Source organism: Nyctereutes procyonoides, unplaced genomic scaffold, assembly GCF_905146905.1.
Source record: "Nyctereutes procyonoides isolate TBG_1078 unplaced genomic scaffold, NYPRO_anot_genome, whole genome shotgun sequence".
In the NCBI taxonomy this organism is placed as follows: domain Eukaryota; kingdom Metazoa; phylum Chordata; class Mammalia; order Carnivora; family Canidae; genus Nyctereutes; species Nyctereutes procyonoides.
The window spans coordinates 7,208,834-7,234,863 of NW_026575035.1; the positions used below are offsets into that span (position 1 = coordinate 7,208,834).

The 26,030-nt window shown below is 35.3% G+C and overlaps 1 protein-coding gene across 7 annotated transcripts in view; it reads left to right on the forward strand.

Moving 5' to 3' along the window:
- Positions 1-26,030, forward strand: part of STAU2 (staufen double-stranded RNA binding protein 2) — a 294,957-nt gene that overhangs the window by 94,896 nt on the left and 174,031 nt on the right. For all 7 annotated transcript variants that reach the window (XM_055318242.1, XM_055318241.1, XM_055318238.1 and 4 more), the window contains 3 exons: positions 17,986-18,145; positions 19,617-19,724; positions 22,142-22,354. In XM_055318242.1, the coding sequence (XP_055174217.1) occupies positions 17,986-18,145; positions 19,617-19,724; positions 22,142-22,354 (481 nt within the window). The remainder of the gene's footprint in view (positions 1-17,985; positions 18,146-19,616; positions 19,725-22,141; positions 22,355-26,030) is intronic.

Genomic DNA, 26,030 nt, shown 5'->3' on the forward strand with positions numbered 1-26,030 from the left:
AAGTAATAACCACTCTTCCAGTACTTCAGCCTCCAGGCCAAATCGCATCTGCTGCCTGTTTCTGTATGGCCCACAATCATAGGTTGTGCCTTATTTATTTATTTATTTATTTATTTTTTATTTTTTATTTTTTGAATTTTTTTATTTATTTACGATAGGCACACAGTGAGAGAGAGAGAGAGGCAGAGACACAGGCAGAGGGAGAAGCAGGCTCCACGCACCGGGAGCCCGACGTGGGACTCGATCCTGGGTCTCCAGGATCGCGCCCTGGGCCAAAGGCAGGCGCCAAACCGCTGCGCCACCCAGGGATCCCCTTTTTTTTTTTTTTTTTTAGAATAATCAAAATTTGGAATAATTGTATATTTTCCCCATATACTTGATTTGTGGGGAAAACTATTATATTTGCAGTTGACTTTGGTAGAGTAATTTTTGTAAATAATTATTTCAAATGATCACTTAAGCAGTGGAATAGTATTCTTACTTTTAGTTGACCAAATGAATCAATAATTGCTTTTTTCCTAACTCAGCTAGAGTAAATATTCTTAGACTACTTTACCTCTTTAATTTGAATGTTGCTACTGGTTTAGTTTTAAGATTCTATTATGTATTGTGTTTGGTAGCTTTCTTCTTCTTTCTTCTTCTTCTTCTTCCTCTTCCTCTTCCTCTTCCTCTCTCTTCATCTATTTATTCATGAGAGACATAGAGAGAGAGAGGCAGAGACACAGGCAGAGGGAGAAGCAGGCTCCGTGCAGAAAGCCCAATTCGGGACTCAATCCCAGGACCCTGGGACTCTGCCCTGAGCCAAAGGCAGATGCTCAACCACTGAACCACCCAGGCGTCCCTCTTCTTGTCTTTTAAGAGAATTGATTTCATTTTTGTTTTCAAGTATAGTAATAGTTTTGCAGATTAATTTCTTTCTTTTTGTAAATTTTATGGTTTACTAGAAATAGAAGTAATATCAAACCAGAGCAAGAATAATGAAATTATGGCTGTCTTGTTCAAAGTTACCTACAATATGAAGTTAAGAATCAGCTTGAAATATGTAGATACCTCTGAGGTGCTTAAACATCTCTTCAATTTAATATTTAGTTCATTTGTAATAATATTATCATCCTGGGTAATCTGAGAGGGTTGTAGAGAATACATACCATGTATGGCTCATTAACCCCGTACTATTAATACTTCACTTATGAGGAAGAAAACTAGCCAAGTGTAGCTAGACTTCCATATTTTTCATTTTAGCATCTCATTCCTTTCCCAGATTTTTAAAAAAAGATTATATACTTATTTGAGAGAGAGGGGCAGAGGAAAGGAGCAGAGTGATGGAGAGAGAATCTTAAACAGATCCTGTGCTGAGTGCAGAGACCAACTCGGGGCTTGATCTCACGACCCTGAGATCACTACCTAAGCTGAAACCAAGAGTCATTTAACCTACTGCACCACCCACGTGCCTGTCCTACATCTTTTCATAATTCTCCTTGTTAATATAAATGAAACTAGGATCATGACCTCTCTTCAAAGAGCATAGAAATGCACACAATCTCCGTGATTACAGAATTTCTGAGTATTCACAAATTGTGGTCTTACCCCTTTGTTGGTGTAAGTACAAAGATAAATGGAATAAAATATAGTATTAAAGTAGGTTGGTAAGAGGATTTAAAGCTTAAAGGAACCCAAGACTTGAAGGAACTAGTAAAATTCATATATCATCACGTAGAAAAGATTTTCTATATTAAACTATAACACCAGAATGGGTATTCTAAATAACATTAGTTGAACTTTATGTAAAAAAAATTTCCAATTCTATTATTCTGTTTTTTCATCAGAATAACAGTTATAATTCAGAGCAATTTTTAGGAATTAAAAAATATATTGTGGCTTTTTCTTTTGAAAATCATTTGTATGTTCAACAAATAGTTTTTGTGTTCTCAAAGGTGGTTAATTTCATTCAATTTACCCAGGAATGTCAGAGGTACCCAATGAAGAGTTTTTAAATAAATAAACCATGGGATAGTGACAGCATTTAAGAATGTTTTGGAAAATATTAAGCCTAGAATTTTAGTGGATGTAATTGTGTTAAACGGCCAGTGAAATTGCAGTTATATTTGAAGTTACTCTGATGGACTCTTTTTTAAAAACAGTATTTCAGATGACTGAAGTCATATTCTTACTGTATTTAGTTGGTTTAATTAATCAAAAAATGATATAAAAAATTCAGTACCTGCAAATACTAGTCTCTCTTGGGGTAGAAAGGCTGTTATTTGAAAAAAGAGGGGAGTCTGTTTCTTCTATTCTTAGAGGTTTGGGAAGTGCTGAATCAGGGAAAGTTTAAACATTGTCTCTCTTTTTCTTTTCTTTTCTTTTCTTTTTTTTTTAATATTTATTTATTTGAGAGAAACAGAGAGCATAAGAGAGCAGAGGGAGGGGCAGATGGAGGGAATCTCAAGCAGAATCCCTCCTGAGCTCAGAGCCTGGGTGCTCCCAGAATAGTGTGTGAATCATTTACTCTAAACTCTTTGCTTTATTAAAGAAATTATATGGTCTGATACAGGGTTAACATTTGCAGCTGAGTCCTGTCCTTCTTAAACTTGAGAAATGAAAGAATATACTTATTTTGATTTTATTAGAATTACATTTTGATAAAACAAGAGTGAAATGACAACTAAGTTTATAAGTTTAGCTCTTCACCCAGTTGACTTCATCATAAGTTCACCAGCATGAAAGTGTTCAGTTTCTGGCCAGAATTCCTTATGCATGTATGGGGTGATTTTGCTTCCTGAGAGATTACATAGTCCTGCTCCTGTCAGTCTTGATCACTCTCCTGCTTTGGCATTCTCAGGGTCTTACAATCTCAGATTACATTGCAGATTTCTCTCCTTGTCTCAAAGAAGTCTCATCCTCTTCAAATAAGGTTGTAGAGTCTTATGTGGAAACTCTTCTTTTCTTCTCTTGCGTGACGTTTTCAGGAGAATAACAAAAAAGAATAATAAGTAAAATTTGCTCAAGATGCATTCTTACTTACTCCCATGTGGGTCTCAAGTTTTCGGAATTCTCCATGTTGCTTCCTCAAATACTTCTGGAACCGTATACACACTAGGTTTGAATGACTTTTTGATTTTGCTTGACATCCTGTCTTACTAAGAATATATGGAAGGCTTTCTCCAAATCAGTAAAGGCAGCAAGAGATGTTTTTACTGTATTAAACTTACTAGTTGTCTACATACCCTGTTTTAAAACAAAAGTAAGTTCTATATGTTGAGTTTCAATAGTCTAATAGAATAGAATGATCTTAATATCATGCCTTATATCATCAAGTATTTTTCACTCTTGTTTGCTTACATGCCTTTTTTCTCTCTCTCTTTTTCATCTCCCCTTTCTCTTGTTGAAATGAAAATGAGTAATTTCAAGTGTTTTACTATTCTCTTTTAGTAAGATTTAGATCTTAGGCAGTTTAGACTATATACTTGTCTCAGGTATTATTCTTATCATGGATTACTGCTTTTCTCATTTTGGGTTTCCTGGGAGGATTTTATTCATTAATTTCCCAGGCTTTTTCTTGGCTTCAGTTAGCACAACCTTGACCCTCTTGTTTTCTTTATTTCCTTATTATTTGTTGACATTCTCACATTCTCTGGTCAAGATGCACTTCTCCAAAGATAAAAGAGTTACTAGACTCCTACACTGTGGTTGACCGGCAGGTCATAAAATAGTCTACAGAGATAGAACATAACCCCAAACATGTAAATAGATGTCTTTTAAGACACACGACAAAGAGAATTTAGAAAATTATGGATAAATTAACATTATTCATTATTTTTACATTAAATTTATCTGAAGGTTTATTTAGTTGGTTTTTACTGGTTTTCCTAATATCTGACTTATCAATGTATCTTCTGAACATTGCCTGATATTTTGAAATGTATTGACTTCTTGAATGATTGATGAGCCAAACGCTAATTTTCCTAGAGAGCACAAAGTAGTCTCCTTCGGGTGGTATGAGCCCTGACAGGGAATGCCACAAGGTGTGGGAATTGAAAAGCTAGAGACCTACTAGCATAACTGCAGCCCTTTCCTGGACCTCCCCCAAGCAGACATAATACTATGGAGACAGTGGCATGGTTGCTAGGTTTGAGGAGCTGGTGGCAAAGTCCCTATGTTATTTATAGGGAATAACAAAAAGCACAAGAGGTGCTCAAGCATCATAGAAACATTGTGGGATGTTTAGGAAGAATGATGGAGTAATTGCCAAGGAAGCAGGAAGGCAAACAATTAATGATTTCCTATTATTATCTGACATAGTGTATGACTTGCCCAGGTTTACGCAGCCAGTGAAGGATTGAGCTGGCCTTCCAGCCTAAGATTATATGTTTTCAAAGCTAATGCTTTTTCTGCTGTACTGTACTAACTCATGTAAACATCTACTCTTTGGGAATACTAGAATATCATGACAGACTTATTTAAGAATCTTCTTAAAAATTATTTTGCTCACAGAAAAGAATTTGCAGTATGATTAAAACTCATTCTCTTGATCAAAAATTTTTAAAAATATTTTATGTATTTGAGAGAGAGTGCGCATGTGAGTATGGGGAGGGGCAGAAAGAGAGGCAGAGAATCTCAGACTCCCCCTGAGCACAGGTCCAACATGAGGCTTGCTCTTTTGTTTTTGTTTTTGAGGCTTGCTCTTTTGACTCTGAGATCATGACCTGAGCTGAAATCAAGAGTTGAATGCTTAACTGATTGAGCCACCCAGGCATCCCTTATTCATTTTGTTCATAGGAATCATATCAGAGGTTAGAACTATTAGCCTTTCATACTAAGTATCACTCAACCTATTTCTATGTATGGTAGACTGCATATCAGTGTCATATTTTTACCACTACTGTCTTACTTGTTGCCATGATTGTGCCTCAGGTACAGGTATATTCCCTTAGAGGCAAAGATGAAGTTTTAACGTTCTCAGCTTAGTGTACATCCTGGAATAAGACACAATTCACACGGACTTATTGATGAAAAGCATACCCAGATTATCTGCAGCAGTACAGGAAAAGGAGAGCATAGATAATTGCATTTCATGTAGTATGCCCCAGAAGATTTATGATGAAAAAAAATAATTTAAATTACTTTAAATTAGTTAGCATTGTCTCAAAGTAATTGTAGTTAAAAGTAGAAGAGTTTTCTAAAATTCCCAGGTACTCTTTTGTTTTAGCAAAAGTTACTTTTTATACTGCAAAAAGATACAGGTAGTTGATCAGGCCCTTTCCCCCATTTCTCTGAAAAGTAGTTTTGAGTCAGAAAATGGTATTGGCTCCGAATGATCTGTATAATTCCAATAAATCATCTGGTATGGATTATAATAAAATGTCAAAAGCATATTACCATGAGCAGAAGATATTTTTAAGATCCTTAGAAGATTATTATCAATAATCTGATACTACTTGTATTGCTTGAATCTGACAACATATTTCCATGTGGCAATCCAGCTAATAAATTATATTTCCACTTTTGGCTTCTATGGAAGTCACCCAAAATTCTGTATTTTTAAAAAAAAATGATTGTGGGAATATGAAACATGGTTATCCATTTGTTTAATCCATTTGTTTAATTTTTATTGCAGGTGAGAGGATAAAATGTATTTTATAAAATAATTGATTAAATGTATCTATCCCTTGGCATACATGTAGATGTTTAATTATAATTTTTATGATGTGTTGGAGCCAACATTTTCTTATAGAAATACAACTCAAGATTTAGTATTGGGCAACAGTGGGAAAATGGGATTTAGTATGAAAATATTTGCTTTATGTAAACCTTTTTATGAATGTAGCTAATGCAAAAGTGAAGTCAAGCTGTAAAAACAATTAGCTGGGAAAATGCCAAGTTAAGTTTTTTATACTCCAATGAATATCTGTTAACTACACATTATTGTTATTATTAAACTATATGCAAATGTACAACTAGATTCACTTAGATTCAAGTAAAAAAAAAGACTAAGTACTAGAAATATGCAATAAATATAATTACCATTTACATCTCCAAACAAAGCACATTAATCTTTCTGCAGTACCGCTGATGTAATGTCTCCTTACTTTTGGGAGTATTTGAAGTGGGCAAGCTTCCAAAGTTGATAGTGAATTCTGATCAGCAAAGGCACTGGAATAGATGTCTGGGTTGGACATTGTAACAAAGCAAACAATTTCTAAAGCTCTTGGAAGATTCTACACAATCATCTATTGGAATCTTTTATTCTAGACATTACAAAATTCATTTATCCAAGAAGGGTGTGAAACGTCTTCTAAAAATACAGTCTGATACATATATATATTTTTAATTTAAACTTCTCAAAGGCATATACTTTTGGATTTAAGTTAATGAGGAAACATATCATTTAAATATTTTCTAGAACCAATTCCAGGAACCATTTTGTTGGAGGTACCTGGGTGGCTCAGTTGGTTAAGCATCTGCCTTCAGCTCAGGTCATGATCCCGAGGTCCTGGGATAGAGCCCTACTTGTGGCTCCCTGCTCAGTGGAGAATCTGCTTCTCCCTCTCCCTCTGCCATTCCCCCTGCATATACTCTTTCTTTCTCTCTCTCTTTGTCAAATAAATAAAATGTTAAAAATAATTTTTTTTGACCTTTTGCCCACTGCACTCAGTTTTCTAAATTTAGGAATCTGCCATTAGACTACTAGCATGTAGTATTTAGCGAATACATATTAAACACTTAAACACTTAAAATTGTATTTCTTTAAAACATTTTACTAATATTTTTGAAGTTCAGAGTGCACTTCAAATGCACACACACATTTGAAAATACACAGATATAGTATGATATTTCATGAAAAATACAATAATTTCTTTCTGCTTTGTCACTTGAATAAGGTTGAAAATATTGATACAGACAAATTCTTTCAGATCACTCATAAGTCTGAGAGAACTACATCCTCTTAACCCAAAGTGCTTATAGATCTAGTAGTTGGAACATAAATCCAGTTGATATTACTGTAAATAAAAAAATCTTTTCCTCTATTCATTCTGTCTCTCAGGGCTTATTTATCCCAAGTATATAAAGAGTACTTGATAAACATTTCTAATTGTATTTTTTTAAATGTTAAGTAATCTTTATTACATTCAAGATAAAAAGCTGCTAGCAGATTAAACTAAGTAACCTGTAGAATATACAGACTCTTAATAAGGCATTAATGCCTACAATAGCATATCCCAAGGTGTGTTTCATAGAATACACATTATGGGTCACTAACCATATTTTTGTTACCAAAAATATTTAGGAAACACTGTATAGTGTATTTTTCTCTTGAACATATTACAGTACAAAGCTTGTGAGAGGGCAGATTCAGTAATCTTTATCTATATTAATAGATACCATGAAAATTAATTATGTATCCAACACAAGAATTTAGAAAACAACAAAATAAGCCTGAGAGGAAAACGTATGCAGAAATAGATTAGAAAACAGACGAATAATAGAAAAAAAATATGCAGAATCCAATATGTTGTCCTTAGGAAGAACCAATAAAACACTCACACATAATCTAATCAAGGCAAGCAAATGCAAATGCAAAGTGCAAACATACAAAATATATTCTGATGACGTAGGAAGCCTGACGCATAGGAAATGAAAATTCTCATAAAGGACTACTTTGTTTTCAACTAATGGAAAACTATTTCCGAACCTGAATGAATTGGGTGATTTTGTAGGAAAATATAAACTACCAAAAAAGATTAATTGCTGTAGAACTAAAAGGACAATTAGTCAAATAGCTAGTTATCATTATCTCCCCCTAACATCTTTTTTTTTCCCCCTAACATCTTAAAAGCACTTGGACTAGATGATATCATAGAGGAATTTTACTGAACCTTTGAAAAATAGGAAACACATTATTTGGGGCAATCAAAACTAGCCTTACTGTCTAGCTTAACAATGCCAGTTAAACAACAACAAGAAAGGCCAGAGCTTCAGATCAATATTATTTATAAAATATTAATGGAAAAATTCTAATTAAAATATTAGCAAACAGAATTTGGCAATTCATTGAAAGAAGAACCAGCACAACCAAGTGGAATTTATTTCAAGAATGCAAAATTGTTTCACTATTAGAGAATAGGTTAATAAAATTCACCTTATTAAGAGATGAAAAGTAAAAATTGTTAACTACACAAATGCTGAAAAGATACTTAAAAATTCATTCTTGACTTTGAAAACTCAATATATTATGAATACTTTAACATTGTAAGCTATATACACTATTGATGAACATACATTCTCTCTCTCTCTCTCTCTCTCACACACACACACACACACACACACACACACACACACATTCCCTTCCTATACCAACCCAACCCAGGAGCCAGTATTATGCTTAATGATGTACTAGTCACATTTCCCAGAAAGTGAGAAACAAGACAAGAGCATCCGTTACCAACTATTTAGTATTTTAGAGGTTTGGCTCAATGCAATTAGGGGAAAAAAAGAATAAAGTTTGGAAAGAAATATGAAAAAATATGAAAAGTCACCTTTTTTTGGCAGAACAAATATAATTGTTTATTTAGAAAGATCAAGAGAATCAACTAAACACCTACTAGAGACGAGAATTCATTAAGGGAGATGAATACAAAGTTAGTATTCAGGAATAAAAGCTTTCATATTCACAGAAAAGGGAGAAGACGACCCAGGGTCTTTAGCTAGTCTAAAAATCACTGAGGCTGTTTGGTAGTAATGCAGACTCCTGTACTCCACATGAAGGGTCTGGTTGTGTCAGCCTTGAATCAGGATTTTTCAGTGTTGTAGGCCCCACCAGGGGGACCCACACTTTGAGAAACACTGCCCCTAGGAACGCACCCCCGTCCTGTGCTGTCACTCCTACCTTACTGTTAGTTTCCACAATGCTGTTTGTGCTGCCAGTTATTTACCCATCTCAGAGGGTGTACTGCAGTACCTGGAGGGATATAGTGGCAGCACTCTCTGGAAGGTGAGCTCCCCCACCAGATTGCTCTGCCAAGAACCCTCTGTACAGTTAGAGTGGAAGCACTTTCAAAACTGCTCTGCTTGTCAGCCACCACCAGGAGGCATCCCTTGCAGCTTCTGCTACATGCCATCTATCCAGTGGGATGGCAGGAAATGGCAGGGGTGGGGGGTTGTCCTCTGTTACCTGTGCTTCTGGAGAACATTGAGCAGAACCTCCAGGGTGGTTGCAGCCTTTACTGACCTGCAGAGTCCGTGCGTCTATGTTTCACTGGAGTTTCTCCCCCTTTCCCACTGGTCTCTTGTCACTTAGTTCCTGTGTTCTCCAGTATCTCCCAGCTTGAACAATACTTGTCAGAAATAACTGATTAAGTTCAGCTCCTCTGAGTCTGCACTTGTACCCAGGAAGCTATAGAAAAACATAACTATGCCAACTGGTCCCATCTTGAAATAGTGACCACAGTCCTTATGTGGACTTTCAGCATTGCCTGCAATCCTACTGTATTCTCCTTGGCAGTTCAGCCTCCTGTTTTCAGAGATGAGTTACCTAGACTATGCGGTGGCCTGCCAGAAGTTCTCTTCTTGCCTCCTCTTTGGGCCAACAGCAATGAGAAATGTATAATACGTTAGACCATGGCACTTCCCTGATTAAAACCGTCTCATGGCTCTAACCACATGTTGAATTGAATTCTGATTTGCTGCCTGGCTACTTCTCAGACCTAGTTTCCTACCACTTACCTCTTGACTCACTGCTTTCCAGATGCAAGAATACTTCCTGTTTTTATTTTATTTTATTTTTTAAATGACAATATGCTACCTCCACAGGGCCTTGGTACTTGCTATCCCATTTGCTTGGAACATTTTTTCCCCCTACAGCCATTCATATGTGTGGAATTCTCACTCCCTTGACCTCTTTATTCAAACATCACTTCGTAAAGGATCTCTTATTACTCTGTTCTCTTACTCCACTTTACTTTTCTTCTAGCTCATCTTGCCAGTTGATACTGTTTTATTTGTTGATTGTCTCCCGAGGGCAGTCCACCATCCGGAGTGACTAAAATAGTTCATGGCATGAATTAGGCCCTTAATAAATATCTGTTGATTAATTTAATTCACATACTCCCTGGCACTCAAACAAGGGCAAGAGAAGACCAGGTCATTAATTTCCAAGAGTGCAGCAGGGAAGGCTGTCCTCCCCCCACTGGATAGGCTAATTTCTGGGAGTCTGCCAAAAATGTAAATAGGAATAGTTGAGATCACCTAGGAAGACTGTTTTGTCTATGAGAAGATTGATCCCCAGGGAGAATGAGGAATTTTTTTTTTAAACTTTGTTATTAAGGTAAAATTTGCAATAACATAAAATATACCATTTTTACTAAAGTGTATAATTCTGTATGCTGTGAATTACTACATTCACATTGTTGTGCAGTGATCACCACTATCTAATTCTAGAACATTTCATCACCTCTAAAAGAAACCTCATAGCCATTAATAGTTGCTCTCCATTTTCTCTCTTCCCAGCCCCTAGCAACCACTAATCTACCTTTGTCTCTATGGATTTGCCTATTCTGGACATTTCATCTAAATGAAATTATACATTATGTAGTCTTTTATGTCTAGCTTTCACATAGCACAATTTCCAAGTTAATCTACATTATACCAGGTATCAGTACTTCATTCCTGTGTATGGCTACACAGTATTCCATGGTATGGATATACTGAAGTTAGTTTATTCATCAGTTGATGGGCCTTTGGTTTATTTCCACTTTTTGGCTATTTATGGGTAATGCTGTGAACATTTGTATACACATTTTTGTTTTAGTGCCTTTTTTAAAAAAAATTATTTTTTGAGAGGAAGAGAGAATCTCAAGCAGGCTTCACACTCAGCACAGAGCCCAAGGCAGGGCTCAATCTCAGGGCCCTGAGATCGTGACCTGAGCTGAAATCAACAGTCAGATGCTTAACCAACTGAACCACTCAGGCGCCTCTCAATACCTTAGCAAAATTTTTTTTAATTTATTTTTCTTTTAAAATTTATATAGGAATGGGTTTGCTGGGTCAAATGGTAATTCTATTTACCTTTTTTTAAGGAACTGCCAGACTTTTTCCCATAGTGGCTGCCCGACTGTGGCCATCCAAGTGGGTGTGAAGTAGTATGTCATTGTGCTTTTGGTTTGCAATACCCTAATGGAACATCAACAGTTAAGCATGGTCTTCAAAAAGGTTAAGAGAGGAGACAAATAATGAGAGAGAGGAGTTAAGAGGAGTAGCCAAGAAGAGAGAGAGGGGTGTAGTCAACTTGGTCTCCTGGACTTAACAGTGCCCCCAAGATTTCTCTTTGGTAATCAGTGTGACCATTGGTCTCTTATGTCTTGTTTGGCTTAAATTGCCTTAAATACCAAGTCTGGTATGACCTTTCTGTAGTTCATAGTACCTCTGCAGTTCATGGTGCTCATTTATCTAGCTTATGCAGAGACAGCATTGTGTAGAGGTTATGACCATGGGCTCTGGAGTGAGACTGCTTGGGTTTAAATGTTAGCTCAAGGGGAGTGGCTTTGGGCAAGTTAAATATCTCTTCCTCATTTCCTGACATGTAAAATGAAATTCGGCTTGTTACGGTGACTGAGATACTTAGTATGTACAGTGCTTGGAATAGTGCTTGACACACAGTGAGTGCTTGTATGTTTTGTTATAATCATCATAATGGTAATGGTGATAACGGTGTTGATGATTTATCTAGATATTTATTTAGGGAAGGGGCAAGAATAGGTTTACGCTGGATCAAAGTGTAGGAGTGAGAGTAGTGATTGTGTATTTACAAAATGGGGCTCTTTAATAACATGCTATGTTTTCCATAGTCTTTTTGTGGTACTAGTATCAGTGACACAGTACAGATTATTTACTCTTGTGGATTATATCCTATGTTCCACATGTCATCTACTAATTTATCAAATTTATATTTGGAACACAGATTTACCTTTAATTTGATGGGGACTAGACTTATATCACTTATTTTTTTCCCTTTCTCTCTCTCTCTCTTTCTTTTTTCTTTCTCTCTTTCTTTCTTTTTTTTTTTTTTTTTTTTTGGTTTATACTCCAGTACAACCATATTATTTTTTAAAATTTGAATTATGAACGAGAACATCATTTATAATTACATCACTTTAAAAAGAATCCTATCTCAGTTTTTAGTACATATCTTTTTGTTTTTTTCCCCTGGGCATTTTAAACATAATTATAATAGTTCTACAAATAGAATAGATTATCCCTACCTTCTTTAATTTAAAGCTTATTTGTAGCTGCTCTGTGAATCTTTTTTAATAAGTCCTAATTTTTGAAATTCCTCAAGACTTACCATTTAGATCCCATAAAAGATATATTTTCAAATTTATAGATGTGAATAGAGAAAGAACCCTCTCCTATCTAGACATTTTATATACATACAAGCTTGAAAGTGTGCCAAGGACTATTTTATAGCTTTATGATAAAACCTATTATTTTTCTATAGCAAGTAAAAAGAATGCTTAGCAGTGCCAAAATGTGTACAGAGAGTCAAAATAATCAACATGTCATATGAATTCTAAGTTTTGGCCTTTAGAGGTCTTTAAACATAGATTCTGCAAATATTTTACAGATAAGTAAACTAAACTGAGATAGAAAGATTAAGTGACATTTCTGTTTTCAGTCAATGTTAGAAATAAACACAGAAATCCAAAGCCTCTCCTTATTAGATGAGAAGATAACATGTTCATATATTTTAAGACATAAACCTGTAGAGGAGATATGAACGCTTAAGCTGGATTGAGATTTATGAATAATGCTATCAAATAAAATGAGGCAATTATTTTTCAATTTTTAAAAGCTCTCATGTTATTTGGAATATGTCCTTCTCACCTTGTAAAAATGATACTTAGGAAACTGGAGATGTTAGAGAATAAGGCATTCACTGAATAGTAGGGAGGATACATGAGTTTTAGATGTTTAGACTCCTACAAAAAGAGTCTACTACAAAGAGGGCATTAATGAAGTAACCTTAGGGAAGATGGTAAGGATAGATGATACGGAAACTTGTTATAACCAACAATCACATCTAAGTATAAGACAGTATATATTCTTATAAGAATACTTACACAAGAATGTAAAATCTCCCCTTAACTCAAAAGTCAAAACAAAACTATATAAGTAATGTCAAGTGTGTTGTTAATTCAAAGGAACCAAATATACATCCTTTATTTATTGTTGTATTGAGTTGTGATGGCTTGAAGATAGGCCAAATCTAAAGACTTTTTTGGGATGTAAAGAAGGTGAAGGTTTTATTTCATTTTATTTGAAATTTTGTTTCTTTTTTGTAAGACTTCCAGTGGACAGAAGGCAAAGAGGCATGGGAGGATGCGGGGAGGAAAGGCCTTACAAGCAGCCTTTATAAAATTTACAATGCCCATTATTCTGACTTTTCACTCTTTATAGGTAACTCAGTTGTGTCTCTTTTTTGATCCTGCTTGGCTTGACATACCATGAAAACTTAGGATAGATTTCATTATGGAGTTCTGTTTGTTTCAGCAGCTATTGAGTAAAATGCCTCTGCAGTCTTATCAGTGGACCTTAGATTTAGAAAGAACTCTTGCATTAGGTTCTCTAGCCTACCAAGGACATAGCCAATTTAATAAACAAATGTCAACACAAAAATAGTAGAGGATAAAGTAGATTTTTAGGGACCCTCTTAGAGTTTCCTGAGCTCTGAAGTTAGATAGACTTCAGTTGGACTCCTTATAACTATGTTGAGGACATTTGTTACCGCTCATGGTGATCACGGGAACATCTTTCTCACCTGTCTGCTGTGAGGTTAAGTGGAGATAGGAAGCCTGATCATATTGCTATAGGAATGTATGTGGATTGTATGCCTTGCTTGTGTGGAGTTTGAAGTAATCATCAAATCACATAAGCTGTATTGTGGGCTGTAGTGATACCTCAGAGGAGTGGTTCTAAGACTTTTAGTATGAAAGACTCTTCAGGAAATCTTATTAAAGTGAAGGTTCTTGTTCTATCTTCAGAGACTGATTCAGCAGATCAGGGGTGGAGCACAGGAATGTACATTTTTAACAAGCACTGAGGATAATTCTGATGAGTGGGATCACACTTTGCAAAATACATTTTGGAGGCTGTGGGTAGAAGCTCTTTGAACCTGAAACTTTAATAGCCTGGTTGGGTGAGTTTTCATGGCTCATCTTTTAACAGTAATTACTATGGGAATGTAAACATTGACCACAAAATTCTCATTGAGAAAAATCATTCAAGAATAGCAATGTAAGATTGGGTAAATATCCACTAATTTTTAGAAATATGCATATGACTTATTAAAAGTAGTTTACCAAAAATGAGCTTAATGTTTGAAATAAAAATAGGAAAGAAATTCTCTTAGACACATCAACATTCAAAGTTAATAAACTTTTGAGTATTTCTTTAGCAAAGGAAACAAATAGGTAGAGACCAAGACCTAGCATACAAAGAGACTTTCTGCATCATCTCTCCTATACTTGAGTCTGGGTGCCATTAGTGAGAGTACTCTGGTTCATCTTGATTGTCCTAGTGATATGAGGATATGTGATATATAAAGTAATCAAACCACATGGGGTAGAATATTAAGAACCATTGTTAAGTAAGAGGATGGAATTAAATAGAAGGAAACAAGTCAGGCATTTGGTCTTGGTATTTCCTGTTGTTAGTGCTAGAATAGTTTACTTTTTATGTTAAAATACAACAAACCTAATTTCTCCTCTGATAGTTATACAGTATAATACACATATACATATGTACCCGCATACATACACATATACATATATAGAACCATATTTGATGGCCAAAAAGGAAGAGGCCCCAAGGGCTCTTTAGTGTGCAATTAATATTATGGTCAGAAAATCAGCAGATTGTTTCAGTATGGTTATGTGTTATGACATCATATTCCAGTAAAGTCATAATGAACAGAAATTTTGTTTGTCTCTGTGGCAAACCGAAATGAGTTTTGTAATTGTCACCAGGCCTTAGTGATTATAGTGGCGCCCACTCCCTCTACTGTAGTTAAAGGTCTGTTAGCATTCCACTTGTGGACCTCTGTTTTCAGAAGTGTATAATTAATTGTAAACATTTGCTCTATGGCGAAAGCTTGCCATAGAAGATCTTATATAGGAGTAAATTTCTGATTTCAGGTTGTATGTTTTAAAGTTTTAAAGTGGAATGAGTTAAAAATATGCACAAAGTTCTGTGTAGTGGAAATCTGAATTTTGCGGTATATACAAAATGAAGATAGCCTGCATTTGTGATACTAGTCCGTTAAGATATCTGCACTAAGGGGATTTGAAACAATAGGAAAGCACACCTCAGGAATGCAGGAGATTGTGCCCTTCCATGTACTGCTTATTGTAATCAAAGAGCAAAACAGATTGTGGTTTTTAATGCTTTTTAGTCTTTGCATATTAAAAGTCTTTCACCATAAGTGATTTTTTTCTTCCTTTAACTTTTTTATATTTGCCAATTAAAAATGAGAACATATGACATAATAAAAACACATTTAAAATATTTTATCTTAAAACAAAGTAATAGAAAACTGGGCCAAGAAAACTGACTTTAAGAATTTGAAACAGTGAGTGTCTCTTTTTTCTCATACCCCGGATTTCTCCATGACGTTTGACACTATTGATTACCCTGACGTTGTGCTGTAATTCTTTCCTAACTGTGACCCTCTTTCATCTCCTTCACTGCCGTCTATTATTTCCCCTGCCTTTTGATCACAGGCCTCAATCAGATCCCAGCCTCAGGCTCTCTCTCTTTTTTTTTTTTTTTTTTTGGTTCCTTTACACTTACCCTTTCCAGGTGCTTATTCACTCACATGGTTTCAATTACTGCCTCTCAGACCTGCATCTGCAATGCTGATGTACCTTTCTAGTCCTTTACCTTCTGTAAACCTTCACTGATTAGTCCCATCTGCCTGCTGAATTCTTACACAGTGGCCTCTGTCTGCCTTATCACTGCTCTTTGGATGTCCAGTCATCATCCAGAACTTAGTAGGACTTCAATTGGATTTCTCTTTGCTTGGAAACAGACATTTTTCAGCACTGGAGTGATTTTTAACTTAATTTGTTGGCATTCCATTGTAAATCCACCATTGCATCAAAATCAGTCCATTTCCTTTTGCTGTATTGCCCAGTTCACTGATCTTAGTTCTCAGTCATCATTTTACTTGAGTCCAGACTCAGAAATCTGATTATTCATTTGACATCTCCACTTGGATGTCTAAACAGGCTGAATATTTTAATATCTCCAGACCATAGCGGCTGATACCCATGCCCAACAAACAAATCCTTCTGCAGTCTTCACTAGTTCATTATATAGGTACTCTGTCTTCCACTTGTTCAGCTGAGAAACCCTCAGATCATCCTTGACTCCTCTCTCATATTCTATATTTAATCCTTAGGTAAACCCTATCAGCTCTCTCCTTTTTTTTTTTTTCATTTAAAGATTTTATTTTCTTATTGAGAGAGAGAGAATGCATGTGCATGGGGGTAGGGAGAGGGAGAGGGAGAGAAAATTTCAACCAGACTCCCTGCTGAGCATAGAGCCCAATGTGGGGCTTGATCCTCAGACCCTGAAATCATGACCTGAGCCAAAATCAAGAGTTGAATGGTCAATTGACTGAGCCACCTGGATACCCCTCCCCCCCATTAGGTCTTCTTGCTTCCATTATCATTCACCTACAGTCTGTTCTCAACATAATAGGTAATCCCTGCAAAATGCAAGTCAGATATGTCACTTCTCTTCCAAACCTTCTAGTGGCTGGCCACTTCACTCAGAGTAAAAGTCAAATCCTTACAATGATTTCTAGGTAAGGCCCTATGGAATCTGGCTACTTCTTTTCATTTCTTAACTTTCCTTTCTAATTCTCTAAAATAAAGCCAGATAGGCATCTTCTGAATTACTTGAATGTGCTTGGCACACTGCTGCCCCAGGGCCTTTGCATTTGCTGTTTTCTCTGCCTCAGATGCACTGCTCCTGATATCTGGGTGACTTCCTTCCTCACTTATTTTAGGTCTTTACACAATTGTAATTTTCTCAATGAGACCCTCCCTGGCCATCCTGTCTAAAACCCACCACCCTAACACTTCTGACTTTTTCTTCTTTTTCTGTGTAACTTAGATCTCTAATATACTATATGTTAGTATACTAGAATACCAGATATTCTGCATATTCCCTTATTTATTATCTGTCTTACCCAGTTTAGTGTCATTGCATATCCTCTTAATTGCATCTTCTTAATTTCTAATAGTTCTTTCTTCATTTAGCTCTTTTATCCCCTCATATTTGCATCACAGCTGCTTTCTAGTTGTGACTCCTTACCTCAGTCTTGTTAAGCACAAATCTGCTAAAAATTTTCTCTTTAAGTACATTTTATTATAATATTGCCTATCTGCTTAAGAATTGGCTTACCTTCCCGTTCTTTCTTATGTTCAAACTGATCTTTTTATCACTTAGCAACGTACTTATTCTTATTCCTTTGGGAGGGAGTAGTAGCTCTATCTCTCTGCCCCTCCCATGTGTAGCCATACTGTCTTCTGCTGAAGTCACAGTCATCTGCATACTGTCACCTAAATGGGCTCGCTCATCTCCTGCCTCTGCTGTGGCTCCCCTCCTTTAGCACCACACCATTTGGGTTCCATCTGTCAAAATCTGACTGAAAACTCTTACTAAAAGTTTTTTGTGATATAATTGAATAGTTTTTACTATATTATGTTTAATACTGTTTTTTCCATGATATGCTTTTCATGGAGAAATATATCTATAGATATATTGACTCCTGTTTTACCTTTTATAAATACGTTCGTGAGTTTAATACTTTATTGGAATTAATAAGAGAAGATTACGTTCTATGGTTGCTGTCATTTTCAAGAACATAAATTTTACTAATGGTTTTATTGAACTAACATTAATATTTTTAAAATTTTCTTATTTTAGGTATCATTGTCCAATGCCCAAGATATTTTATGTTCAGCTGACTGTAGGAAATAATGAGTTTTTTGGGGAAGGGAAGACCCGACAAGCTGCTAGACACAATGCTGCAATGAAAGCCCTCCAAGCACTGCAGAATGAACCTATTCCAGAAAAATCACCTCAGGTATGTTATTACTGCCACACATGACCATTTCTTCATTATTAGCTCCCTGGTGCGATTATTGACAAGACAAATAAATGCATTTTTATAAATAAAAGAAATAGTCTCTTCTGATAGGAAAGAATATTACGAGTAGTGACCTGCTATAATTTGTTTCTTAGATCACCTGTCTGTTATACCAGTCTCATGTGTTCCTGCTAGGATTACCTTACCTTTGAGAACTTTGGTTCACATATGGAGGTTACTTCTCAGGCAACACTGGGTTTGGGGATGTGAACAAGGATGAGAAATAGCATTCATTTGCCTTACATTTAATGCTACATTTATTGAGAGTAGGTTCATTGTGTTAATTTTGAATGAAGGAGTTTAAAGTGGAAGATATTTTTGTGGATTTGTTCTTCAGTCCTACTTTATTTTACAGACCAGGATATCGAGGCTGATCTGAGTATTTGCACCCATTCCCATGGCTTCAGCTGCTTTCTATATTGATTTCAAAATAGTATCAGCTCAGACATGTCTTTCAAGTTACCTTGTTATTAAGTTCTCCACTTAGTTATTGCAAATTGTTCTGTTCGACCCATGTATTTCCCATGCCCGCAAACCTCTTGTCCTCCCCTTTGAGATTCATCTTAGTAAATGGCCGACTTAGGTTTTAGTTTTTTTTTCTCTTTGTACACTTTATTTATTTTTTTAAAGATTTTATTTATTCATGAGAGACAGAGAGAGAGAGACAGAGAGGCAGAGACATAGGCAGAGGGAGAAGCAGGCTCCATGCAGGGAGCCTGACGTAGGACTCATTCCCGGGTCTCCAGGATCAGGCCCTGGGTTGAAGGTGGCGCTAAACTGCTGAGCCACCCAGGCTGCCCTCCTTGTACACTTTGATTATTACTCATACCTGTTTGCTTATCTGTTGTCACACTAAGTCATAAGTTTCTTGGCAGTAGGAATACTGTCTCTTGATCTTTTTATCTCTAATACCCTGTGATCAACATCTATGAATCCCTTCTGAAGTATGTGTTGAAGAAGTAAGTAACTAAGTTGGTACCAGATCCAAACAAGAGCTCCAAAACCCTGATTTGCATCCTATAATCTTTCTATAATTTAGAAAGAAGATTAAATAGCATATTAGAATATAAGGGAAAGTGTTGTGTGTATGTATAGACGGGGGTTAGACATCTCTGAAGAGAATTGAATCTGGGGACATAGTATAAACTCAAATTAGTATATGGTTGAGTAAAAGATTTCCACATTCAGTATTTATCCCTCCACTTTGAGTAAAGAAACACTAAAAATTAAATCACAAAAAGCCTCACAGCAAATCCTACAACTACAGTGGTTCTATAGGAATCCACAAGATATAGTCTCTGGTTTCTTGTTTCTTAGTATATTTTAAATAGGACCTCTTGATTGTAGAATATATTTACAGTTTGTTACAAAGTAAAGATTCATTGTCATCCTATTTTTTGTCATTTAGAATGGCGAATCAGGAAAAGAAATGGATGATGACAAAGATGCGAATAAATCGGAGATCAGCTTAGTGTTTGAAATAGCTCTGAAGCGAAATATGCCCGTCAGTTTTGAGGTATGTGCTCAGTAGTGATCTTCCATTTCTCTCACCCTGCTCCTCACTATTTAAAATAAATTAATTAATTAACTGGCATACTAGTATCCTGAAAGAGCTAATGTGCTTCCTTTTTTTTTTTCAAAAAAAGATTTTATTTATTTATTCATGAGAGAGGCAGAGACATAGGTAGAGGGAGAAACAGGCTCCCTGTGGGAACCTGATGTGGGACTTGATCCCAGGACCCTAGGATCACGACCTGAGCCAAAGGCAGACGCTATACCACTGAGCCACCCAGGTGCCCCTCAATGTGCTTCCTTATGTTCAAACTCTCTAGCATGAAATCATATAGGCTTAGGGAAAATAGGACTTACTATAATATCATGGATTTCTGCTGATCTCATTGGCATTTCTGTATTTGTATGTAATGTATGTATGTATGTATGACAATTTTAATTTTCATCGTAACATTTATTTTCTGAATATGAGATAATTTGTAGTAAAGTTTGGTGTTTTTAATAGCATCAGATTGGAAGTATTCAAGTTAATATTTAGACATATGTTACTACTAAATTCTTCTAAGTTTGTGAAATCAAAATAGGTTTAAATTTAACTTTTACAAATAAATCACTAAGAAGTAATTAAGCAGCTCTCTACTTACAACCAGATAAACATGTCACAAAGTGTTTATAAAATGTGAAATTTAAAAGGGAAACGTTTTAAATTATTGTAATACCTCCTTTATTAAGAGGTCACTAATTTTCTAACTCAAATATCTAGAAAGTAGGCAAAGCCCAGGAAATAAGCAGAGACAGTTATGGAGTATCTTTCAAATTATGGATGTTCACCCACTAGAAAGCTCCCATGTTTTATTCACTGGCAAGATCAGCTGACCTTGACTGAGAACCCATCTCCTTATACACAATTCTCCGCAGTTGGGTTATCTGATTTCTCACCCTATGGCAAATTAAAAGCAGCAAAGTGAGGAAGACAAGGATGTAATATACTTGAGGGCCTGTTGGTCTCAGTAAGAAATGATAGGGGAAATTTAGAAAACCTATCAAAAGTAATTGCATGTACTCAAAAATTATTGGAACGTGAGCCCTTTAACGGCTACAATGAATAGGAATAATTTTAAAAGTCTTAGATATCCTTGGAATCATCAATATCATATCATATAGAATATTTGGTTTTCATAATAATTATCTAATGTGAACAATAAAAATTCAGATGTTTAGTATTCTCTGTTAAGTCAGTATATATATATTTTTTAATTGAGGAAGATATTCATCAAAGTAATTAAAATAAACAGTTTGGTGTTTCAACTAGCAAATTACATGGAAAGTATGCTTATCATAAATTTCTTATCTCCCACCATGTTGGATTATTGAGACGCTGTGTTGTTTTCCTTTTCCTTTCCTAATTGGTATCTCATATTAGAAGACAATTTGTTTTTTAAGATTTTATTCATTTAATCATGAGAGATACAGACAGATAGAGAGGCAGAGACATAGGCAGAGGGAGAAGCAGGCTCCCTGCAAGGAGCTAGATGTGGGACTTGATCCCGGATCCCAGGATCATGTCCTAAGCCGAAGGCAGGTATTTAACCACTGAGCCATCCAGGTGTCCCTAGAAGACAGTTTTAATATAAAGTTAAATGGTAAGCTATTTAACTAAATAGGGTATCTTTTATAGGTCAAAATTTTGAAGGAGACTATAGTTTTGAGCATTTTGAAAGACCTCTTTCCTCCAAAGGCTGGCGTAGTTTAAAGAACACATTAAAACAGGGTTTAGGAACATTCATAGATGACAGATTCATAACCCATTACTGTAGAAAGATAGGTATTTTTATGGCATTTTTTAAGATTATGTCGCAGGAAGAAACATTCTTTTCTATAAAACAGGCTTTGGGGCCTCCATCAAAAATAGGTTATTTTTACCCAGAAGTCATTTTTGAGAGGCTTCCACATGCAGGATGCTTTATGGGCTAGAGAACTCCAGGAAGAAGTAGTCTTGTACTTCAGTAACTTACTCTTATAGAGAAGAAATTAGAGATGTACACAGTTATATACAAATTATTGTTCTGAATGGTCTATGTACCTAATCCAATGTGTGGTGTGTTTTATATTCTTAATTTTCTGTTCCATAAGAAACTGGGTCACTATAATTAGAATTGCCTATTTTAAGCTAGTAAAACACAAATTTTGACTGTGAATTGAATGTATTTATTTGCTTTTTTTTGTTCTTTCAGCTTCAGTTCATTAACATCATTAGTATCATAAATGAATAGTCACTATATAATATCTTCATAATTTTATTAAAGAAATCTATAATTTTGGCATAATTCTTTATAATTTCAATTATGATACACTTAAAGACTCATGCAATGAGAACATTTCTTAAGTGCCTATGTTAAATATTTCATTTATATTTAATAGGTTATTAAAGAAAGTGGACCTCCACATATGAAAAGCTTTGTTACTCGGGTGTCAGTAGGAGAGTTCTCTGCAGAAGGAGAGGGAAATAGCAAAAAACTCTCCAAGAAGCGCGCTGCAACCACCGTCCTACAGGAGCTTAAGAAACTTCCGCCTCTTCCTGTGGTTGAAAAGCCAAAATTATTTTTTAAAAAACGCCCTAAAACAATAGTAAAGGTAAGTATATGCTTGTGAATATTGGTCAGTTTTGCTTTATAAATATGGTAACTATAGGTAAACATTTTTCCATGGGACAGGCCCCTAAACCTGTGGATTATATACAGTCCTAGAGTCAGTGTTGGCCCTGGACTATATAAATCAGTAACAGTTCTGTTTTGCTTTTAGACATTTATACACCTGCATTTGTTCATCAAATAATGATATCTTCCATATTTGTAGTTTTTAATGGTTTAAAAGACATTATCTTATTCATAATCACCTTTAGTGTAATTCTCATCAGGACTGTATAAGGTAGATGACATTACCCCTCCTTTTACAAGTAAGGTTTTATGAAACACGTTCAAAGAATTTGCTCACTTTTATTCACCTGGGCTGTGGAGCAACTTGAACTACTAGGATTTCCAGTCCAGTGTTCTTTCTGTACACTGGGTTGCAATACAGTAATTTCTTGGGATATCATGAAATGATAATAGGTTACAGAGTAATAATCATATGAATAATACTAATGCTGGTGACAGCAGCAGCAGCTAGTAAATATAAAGCACTGTGTGTCTTTACACTTCATGTACTTTATCACATTTAATCCTCATAGCAGCCCTATGAGGTAAATGGTATTATTTTGTTTCTATTCTCTCCGGCATGGCATACCTTTGCCAAAGAAGAAAATAGAGCACACACTTTTTGACTCTTTCTTTGACTGGAGGAGATTTTGTTTTGGTTGTTTATACTAAAAACAACAACAATCAAAAAAAAGAAATGAGATGATTTGGCACGGAGTACAGGATACTGCCTATGAGTGCTCAATATGTATGACATGCATGAGCTGGAGTTCTGTTCATAGAGTAAGCCTTAAACTGCCAGCATATCAGTTGTCAAGTCAGTGTCACTTATTTAGCAGACTTCTGGTTAGGCTCTACAAATCAAGGATTACAAAAATGAAGTATGGTTAACCCTTGAACAACATGGGTTTGAACTGCATGAGTCCATTTATATGCAGATTTTTTTTTGTAAATACAGTGTTATAAGTATATTTTCTTTTCCTTATGATTTTCTTCTTGTGATTTAGTAACATTTTTCCTCTTTAGTGTAAGAATATAGTATATAATAAAATATACAAATATGTGTTAATTCACTGTTTTATGTTACTAGTAAGGCTTCTGATCAACTGTAGGCTATTTGTAGTTAAGTTTTGGGGGAATCAAAACATAAAACCAAAAAGAAGTTATACATTGATTTTTTGACTGAGTGGGGCATTTTGACTGAGTGGGGCATTGGCACTTCTTCCAACCTTGTTCAAGAGTCAAGGTCAACTGTACATTTTATCTCCAATGAACTTCTTTTGTTTAGATTGTACAGTGGTACAACCCCAGTATTTTTATAGATTTTCTGCCATTTGCACCTGTGTTTTATTTAAAAACACACACACGTTTACATAATAAATGACTATATAAGCACATGTTCTTAATGAATACTATCATTATCTCACTGAGAAGGTGTAGGTTATGTGTTCCTTTAAATAGCATTCTACTATATATGTAAGGTAGACTAAAAATAAATGCCAAATAGATCCGCTTATCATGAATCCTATTGGTTCTGAGGGCTCACTTTCATTCATATGCTCTAACCACATGGTCAGGGAGTGGGATATTGCCTTAAAATGTAACATTTGGATTCAGTTTTGACTGTGAAAGCCTGTGACCTGAGCAAGTTACCTAACTTTTCTAATCTTACATTTCTTTATTTATAAAGGTAAGAATAATAATTGAACTTGCTTCATAGGAGTGTGATGTGTTAACTGAAATATACACAGAATGTGTTAGTAATTATTACTAAATGTTAACAGTGCAAATTTTAAGTGCTCAATAAAGATGAACTATTGTTATTTTGAAACTGTCTATTCACATTTTATGTGTATGTGAATATATCCATGGTCTGTTTTCTTAAATATATTTTTAAGAAATTTTATTTCTATGGTATAGTAGATATATTTGAGATATTAGTGTCAGGTGTACAACATATTGACTCAGCAGAGTACTTCTTATCACTGTTTGTTATTACAGTATTATTGACTATGTTCTCTATGCTATACTTTTCATTCCTGTAACTTTTTTTTTGAAGTTTCTACTTCTTAATCCCATTCACCTATTTCCCCCATTCTCGTCCCCTCTGCCAACCACCAGTTTGTGTTCTGTATTAGTGAGTCTGTTTTTTGTTTTGTTTTGTTTCAAATCTTTATATATATAAAATCTGTAGCTTTTCCCTGATGAAAAAAACACTACTCTGCATCAGAATGGCAGCACAAAACTGGTCACAACAATTTCTATCTAATATATTAAGCTGAAACTAATCTTTAAAAAAAATTTTTTTAAAGGTTTTATTTACTTATTTGAGAGAGAGACAAAGATAGCAAGAGGGAGCACAAGCAAGGAGGAGAGAGGGAGAAGCAGGCTCCCCGCTGAGCAAGGAGCCTGATGTGGGGCTCGATTGCAGGACCCCAGGATCATGACCTGAGCGGAAGGCTTAACAGACTGAGCCACCCAGACACCCCCAAACTAAATGTAATCTTAATAAGCTACAATATAATGAGCCATTCGGCAAGAAAAGATCTAATACATTTTTATGGTAGGATATAAACATAACCCTTGTTGCTTTTAACTGTAGTTATTAAAAGCAGGATTATCGTATAAATGTTATTCCCCAGAGTGGGGAGAAACATTTCAAATTCTCAAAATTATTTGCCGCTACTTTTAGTTATATAAGGAAGGTGCTCCAGAACTTTCTTCCTATCCACCATTCAGATCTCAGCTTAAACTTGACTTCTTTACGGAAGCCTTCTTTGTTCTCCCCTACTTCCAGATTAGGTTAGCCCCCTGCATTTTTCCTCACATACATCACACTTGGAATTATTTCTACCATGTCTGTCTTGTGTTAAAATAAAGCCCATAGACATCTTCTGAAATGTAAGGTTATTTTGAGAAAGCAGCATGCATATAGTGAGTTGGGAATCTAGATAATTTTAAGTATGATGGGGCAATAAATGGGTAGGTTGGAATAATATCTTGGTTTTCAGCATTTTTATTCTTCCTTATATGTCTTATACAACTAGAGTCTATAGTTCCTTCTTATGCAATAGAAACAATAAACTGTTGATTTACCTAGATTTTATTTAAAATAATAAAAATAACATTATTTTATTTAATTTTCTTAATAATGCTGTGATGTTGCTGTTATCCCATTTTACATGTGAGATTCTTGATGTTTAAGAGACTTACTCAAGATCATGTAACAGGTTCTAGGTCCAGTAATGTCTGATTCCCATTGGAGACTGATTGTGAACTCCTTTTGGATTTTAAGATTAACTCTACGGAATTTTCTTGTTAAAATGTAAGACTGCCCTTGTGAGGTCTCTGGGCTTATATTTTGTTTTTTAATGTACTTCTCTTCTGTAAGATGAGACTTCAGAGAAGTGTTTCTGATGTTGAAGATAAAATTTTCTGGACACAACTGTTATAAGACTGTCTATACTAGTTTGTGAAAAGACAACAGAAGACTTGATATCCAAGGAATAACTTAATTATCAAGGATGCTAGTAGTAAATTTTAATCAAGGGAAGAAATCAGCCATTCTTAATGTTCTCAGTCTCTGTTATTATCTAATTGGATTTATGCATCTG